Source organism: Neopelma chrysocephalum, unplaced genomic scaffold (assembly GCF_003984885.1).
Source record: "Neopelma chrysocephalum unplaced genomic scaffold, ASM398488v2 Primary Assembly neopelma1_329, whole genome shotgun sequence".
Lineage (NCBI taxonomy): Eukaryota > Metazoa > Chordata > Aves > Passeriformes > Pipridae > Neopelma > Neopelma chrysocephalum.
In genome coordinates this window covers 823,936-829,702 of record NW_020897992.1, presented here as the reverse complement: position 1 = coordinate 829,702, position 5,767 = coordinate 823,936, and the positions used below count along the sequence as shown (strand labels likewise).

The 5,767-nt window shown below is 57.0% G+C and overlaps 1 protein-coding gene across 9 annotated transcripts in view; it reads right to left on the bottom strand.

Moving 5' to 3' along the window:
• The window catches only part of FANCM (FA complementation group M), a 49,287-nt gene that overhangs the window by 793 nt on the left and 42,727 nt on the right, over positions 1–5,767 (bottom strand). For 6 of the 9 annotated variants that reach the window (XR_003537576.1, XR_003537573.1, XR_003537575.1 and 3 more), the window contains exons 18-19: positions 4,683–4,844; positions 3,712–3,818 (exon numbers count right to left, since the gene is read on the bottom strand). Coding sequence is in view for 4 of the 9 variants with exons in the window: in XM_027705384.1 (XP_027561185.1) it covers position 3,818; positions 4,683–4,844 (163 nt within the window). In the remaining 5 variants the exon portion in view is untranslated. Of the gene's footprint in view, positions 1–124; positions 417–1,415; positions 1,810–2,572; positions 3,122–3,711; positions 3,819–4,682; positions 4,845–5,767 lie in introns of those variants that run through there. The other 3 variants (XR_003537574.1, XM_027705385.1, XM_027705389.1) reach the window with 2 other exon arrangements.

The window sequence follows — 5,767 nt, the reverse complement described above, 5'->3', positions numbered from 1 at the left end:
AGGGGCAGGCAGGCTCTGTCCCCCAGAAGGGGCAGGCAGGCTCTGTGCCCCCAGAATGTCAGGCAGGCTCTGTGCCCCCAGAATGTCAGGCAGGCTCTCCCAGGCAGCCCCGGGGTGCTGTTACCTGTTGGCCAGGTCTCGGGGGCAGCCGAGGCAGTGGCAGAGCTGCAGGGCCCCCACGTAGCTGAGGGGGGGGATGCTCAGGTAGAAGCCCAGCAGGTCCCGCCGGGGCCCCTCCAGCTCGGTGGGAACCCCGATGGCAGCTCCCTTCCTGTGCTCCAGCAGGGCCAGGTCCCTGAGCAGAACAGCAGTCTCCTGCTGGCAGGAGCTGAAGAGGAGGCAGATGCCAGCCTGGACCAGGGCCGAGAGCACCCCATCGTAGTACTGAGTGCGCTGGAAACAACGGGATGTTTCTCCTGCAGAGGGAAGGACAGGAAGCACGGGGAAAATCCACTGTGAGGACTCACAAAGCAAAACAGCTCCAGGATCCCTCACCCTGAGAACTCACCACCAGACACTCAGGGAAGGAACATATCCTGGGCTGGACAGAGCTTGGAGCGACCCAGGATAGTGGGAGGTGTCCCTGCCCATGGCAGGGGGTGGAACAAGAGGAGTTTTAAGGTCCCTTCCAACCAAACCATTCTGGGATTCCATGAAATCAGGAGAGGTTTGGTAGAGCCACACAAGTACAAATGCACCTGAACACTGTTCCATGAGGGACCAGCAGCACCCTGGAACTGGTGTCATGAGAAAAACTGGACAAAGAGGATGGAAACGAGTGACACCCTCAGCAGTGGGATAAACAGGCAGCTCCAACTCAACCCACTTCCTACAGCCCCCTCGGAGCAGCTGCATCTCCAGGGACCAATTCTAGCAGTGTTCCCATATGGGAACTATCAACAAGTGATATCTGCATGAAACCAAAGCTGCACCCTCAACAACTGGATTGCAGTGGTAGAGTTTCATAGCCCAGAACATCTGTAATGGAATCAAGGCTCTGAGCTCCAGTTCATCCGTGGAGCAGGTGCAGCAAGAGCTCTCAGTTAGTGTCTAGATGGCCCTGGGAACAGACAGGGGAACCATCTGACTGTGTCATTTGGGTTAGAACAAAGGTCTCTGCATGGATAAGATTGTGCTTGTTCCTTTATCACACGATCCCAACTGGTCTGGGTTGGAAGGGACCTTAAAGCCCAGCCCATCCCATCCCCTGCCATGAGCACCTTCCACTAGCCCAGGTTGCTCCAACCTGGCCTTGGACACTTCCAGGGATCCAGTGGCAGCCACAGCTTCTCTGGGCACCCTGTGCCAGGGCCTCCCCACCCTCCCAGCCAGGAATTCCTTCCCAATATCCCACCTACGCCTCTGCTCTGGCACTGGGAAGCCATTCCCTTGTGCTGCCCCCCGGGAACACCCACCTGGTTTGGCCCTGTCTGTCTCCAGGATCACACAGACCCTCTGGAACAGGCCCTGCAGGCGCTGCAGCCTCTGGCTCAGCCTGTTCCTGTTGCCAGGTCCCTGCAGTTCCGACTGGAAGGTCCTTTCCACGGCCAGGCGGGTGCTGACGATGTAGTCGGAGGTGCCCAGGGAACAGACCTGCACGTGGAGGCCGTGCTCTGCCCGCAGGCAGGAGATCACCTCTGCTCCACAGCTGATCTCCCTGCTGTCTGCCAGGATGCTCAGGGAAGGGCCTGGCCCCGGAGGGCCCCGGGAGAGCCCGGCTGAGGCCCAGGAAGGCTCTGGGGCTGCAGGACATGCTGGATCTGAGGCGCTCCCATGGGGGTTCTTCCCACAGCTCTTCACCTGTGAGGGCTGGAGATCACACAGGGACTGTAACAGACCATGTGGGGGTTCAGTTAAATTAATAGAGGGATGCTCTGCAATATTAACACTTTCAGACTGACACTTTAATCCCCTGTGTCCCTCTCCCAAATGAGCTGATCTGATTATCCAGGAATGGGAATGACAAAAGCAGCAGCTGTCACTAATGACTTGAGCAGAAGCTGGACCATGTACAGGACAGAAGTCAGGCTGGGAAGTGTGAGAGATCAGGAATCCAACCTCAGGCTGGAGGGAGTTCACTGAGGATGGTGAACAAATATTTTATAAGCACAAACCCCACAGAATGGGTGGACACTGCTGTTCCACACAGGTCCATGCTCCTCCATGGCTGTCAGTCCCAAGAGACCATCTAATGCCCAGTTTTTATTTACTGACTGCTGAGATACTCCAGGATACCCTGGGAGTACAAAAGCTGCAACAGCAAAGGGAAGGGAGATGGTGTGAAGCAGCACCAGGAATGGCTCTGCTCCTGCGTCACCACAAGCTGTGGCTGCCCCTGGATCCCTGGAAGTGTCCAAGGCCAGGTTGGAGCAACCTGGGCTAGTGGAAGGTGTCCCTGCCCATGGCAGGGGCTGGAATGAGATGTTTTTAAGGTCCTTTCCCACCCAAACCATTCTAGGTTTCCCTGACTCCTGCTGCTGTGCTGTGATAGCCCCCAGAACAGCCCTGCCCCAGGAATCCCTTCCCAGCACATGGGGTGAGAGGAAGGCCCCTGTTGTGACTGGACACTGACCTCACTGGGAGCCTGGACAGAGCCAGGGACAGCTGGTGGGAAGGACGTGCTCCTGCTGGGATGGTCTGGGTGCAAATCCAGCCTCTCAGAGCCCGAAGCTTGCAGGCCAAGCAGCGTGTCCCTGTCGTGCCCCCCAGGCCGAGGGGCTGGCACTGCCCTGGCACTGTGGCTGTGCCATGCCGGGGGCACCGAGGGCTGGGGGCACTCTGCACTGCCCTGCCCCACCCTGGAACAGCCTGTTTCCATGGATTTCTCCCCGCTGACAGCCGTCTCCTCCTCGCTGGAGTCACTGAGGACGATGATCCGGGATGGTTTCCTCCTGTGCCCCGGGACAGGCGGGCTCTGCTCCAGCCCGGCCTGGTTCAGTCTCCTCCTGCGCCGGGTCAGGTACCGGCCTGGGGCACCGGGGACACTGTCCCTGGTGAGGAGACCCCAGTTCACACACTCCTCCTCCTCCTCCTCGGTGGGTTCGCTCTGTCTGCAGCCTTCCTCCTCCTCATCCCCCACACAGAAACTGTCCTGTGCGTACTCCGCGTCCTGCTCGGGAATCTGCAGGAAAAACAATCCCAGTCAGCTGTGGAGCAGTGGAATGATGGTGCTGCTGCTCCCCAGGGAGGCACTTGGCTCATCCAACCCTGGTGCAGGGACAGCAGGGGCTGAGGGGCTTCTCACCCATGGAATGGTTTGGGTGGGAAGGGAACTTAAAGCCCATCCAGTGTCACCCCCTGCCACCCACCTCCCACTATCCCAGGTTGTTCCAACCTGGCCTTGGACACTTCCAGGGATCCAGGGGCAGCCACAGCTTCTCTGGGCAACCTGGGCCAGCCCCTCCCCACCCTCCCAGCCAGCAATTCCTTCCCAATATCCCATCCAACCCTGCCCTCTGGCAGTGGGAAGCCATTCCCTGTGTCCTGTCCCTCCATCCCTTGTCCCCAGTCCCTCTCCAGCTCTCCTGGAGCCCCTTTAGGCCCTGCAAGGGGCTCTCAGCTCTCCCTGGAGGCTTCTCTTCTCCAGGCTGAAGTCTTGTGTTACAACTTGTAATTTACCAAAAAACGCCACCTACACCTCAGAGCAGGCCTGGATCCTACAGTGGTCCCACCCCAGGGAATTCCCAAGGACAGAGGTCCCTGTGTGCTCACCTGTGAGAAGATGGCCGAGCTGTTGAACTCCCGATGGACCATCTTGTACCTGCTGCCCAGGGCGGGGCTGCGCACGGACTCCAGGTACACAGCCCTCATCTCCGTGTCTGACCAGCAGGAACAGCAAAGGGAATAAATACAGTGTTACTGCAAAGGTAACCTTCCATTCTCTCTTGTTACACTGTTTTCCATAGTCAGTCATTCCTTTATAGCCTCCTAAACACCTGTATTTCCCCAAAGAAAAATCTGCAATTCTCCAGCCACCTCTGGAAATCCCAAAGCACAGCCCAAGGGCTCTGAGATGAAGGAGGGCAGGGTTAGATGGGATATTGGGAAGGAATTCCTGGCTGGGAGGGTGGGGAGGCCCTGGAATAGAATTCCCAGAGAAGCTGTGGCTGCCCCTGGATCCCTGCAAGTGTCCAAGGCCAGGTTGGAGCAACCTGGGCTGGTGGAAGGTGTCCCTGCCCATGGCAGGGGGTGGCACTGGGTGGGCTTTAAGGTCCCTCCCAACCCAAACCATCCTGGGATTCTAAATGTCCCCAGCTTGCTTTCATGAAGGCTGCCATGGAATCCCAGGATATCCTGAGCTGGAAGGGACCCACCAGGATCATCCAGCCCAAGCCCTGGACCTGCCCAGGACACCCCAACAATCCCCCCCTGTGCCCCAGAGGATCATCCAAACCCTCCTGGAGCTCTGGCAGCCTTGGGGCCGTGCCCACTGCCCTGGGGAGCCTGGGCAGTGCCCAACCACCCTCTGGGGGAAGAACCTTTCCCTGAGATCCAACCTGACCCTGCCCTGGCACAGCTCCAGGAGCTCCTCAGGCTGCAAAAGGTTTGCCCAGCCAGCAGAGCTCTGGGAGCCGTGGCAGGAGCAGCCCCTCAGCCCAGGTGAGGAGGTCACTGCTCATTTCCCCCTGTCCATGCCCATCCCACCCCATCCATCCCCCAAGGATCTGGAGCCCCACACTCACCATTCAGGGCCTGTGTGACGTCCCCCTCGTCGTTGAGGAACTGGGCCATGGAGGAGCTCAGCTCGTCCTCGGCGCCGTCGCTCTCGTCCGACGACAGCCCGTGAGCCCCGTGCTGGGACAGCTCTGCCTCCTCCTCCAGGAACTGCCTGGCTGCAAACTGGCAAAACAGGGGGCCTTGCAGGGGGCTCTGATGCACTGATGCTGCCCTGAGACCCCCGAGTCACCACAGGCTTGGGCAGGAGAATCCCGTGGCCTGTGTGCCCCCGGACAGGGAACAGCCCAGGCAGAGCCACCAACACGGGGGCTGAGCTGCCCCACACCATCCAGGGGCTTTGCAGCTCACACACCCAGTGTGACCTGGGTTCCTTTTGAAAGGCTGGATTCCCCCAAACCCAAATCAATGGGAACTTCAGAGCCCAACCCCACCTGGGTTTGCCCTTTTCTGCTCAGGTGCCAGCTCCTTGAATGACTGACTGGATCCAGTGCCAGGGGCTGCTGGACTGCTCACAGTGGTTTTAATGCCTGGGATCTCCTGTGGATCTGGAATTCTGGCCTGCCCATCACTATGGATGTTTAGGTAAGGTCAGTGTGAAGGCACAGCAGAATTTCCTAAGCAGACAGGCTCTTTTTCTACGAACCTTTTGGTCCCACCTTAAAAAAAAATGTTTCAATTGAACAGAAAAATGGATTTTAATCCACCTCATTCTTGGTATCCCAGAATATAAAACACTGATACTGTAGGGAAGGCTTGATAATGAAGATTATCTTTCAAACATCAAAAATATCCAATGTATTGTGCCCTGGAGCCCTGATTATGGCGATTGCTGCCCAGTGGAACCACAGCCACAAATATTTAAGAGCTTTTTACTTAGGATGATTCCGGCCCTGCTTCCTCTCCTGCTGCAGTGATGGACTGAAGTATCAAATAGTGAGTTAAGATTTAAGATTTGGGGTTGAGGGACCATTGCTGCCTTAAATGTTCGAAGTTGAAGCCCTTAGAATAGGGGTTAAATTCATATGATCAAGTGTCTCAATGCAAATAATAATAATAATAATAATAATAATAATAATAATAATAATAATAA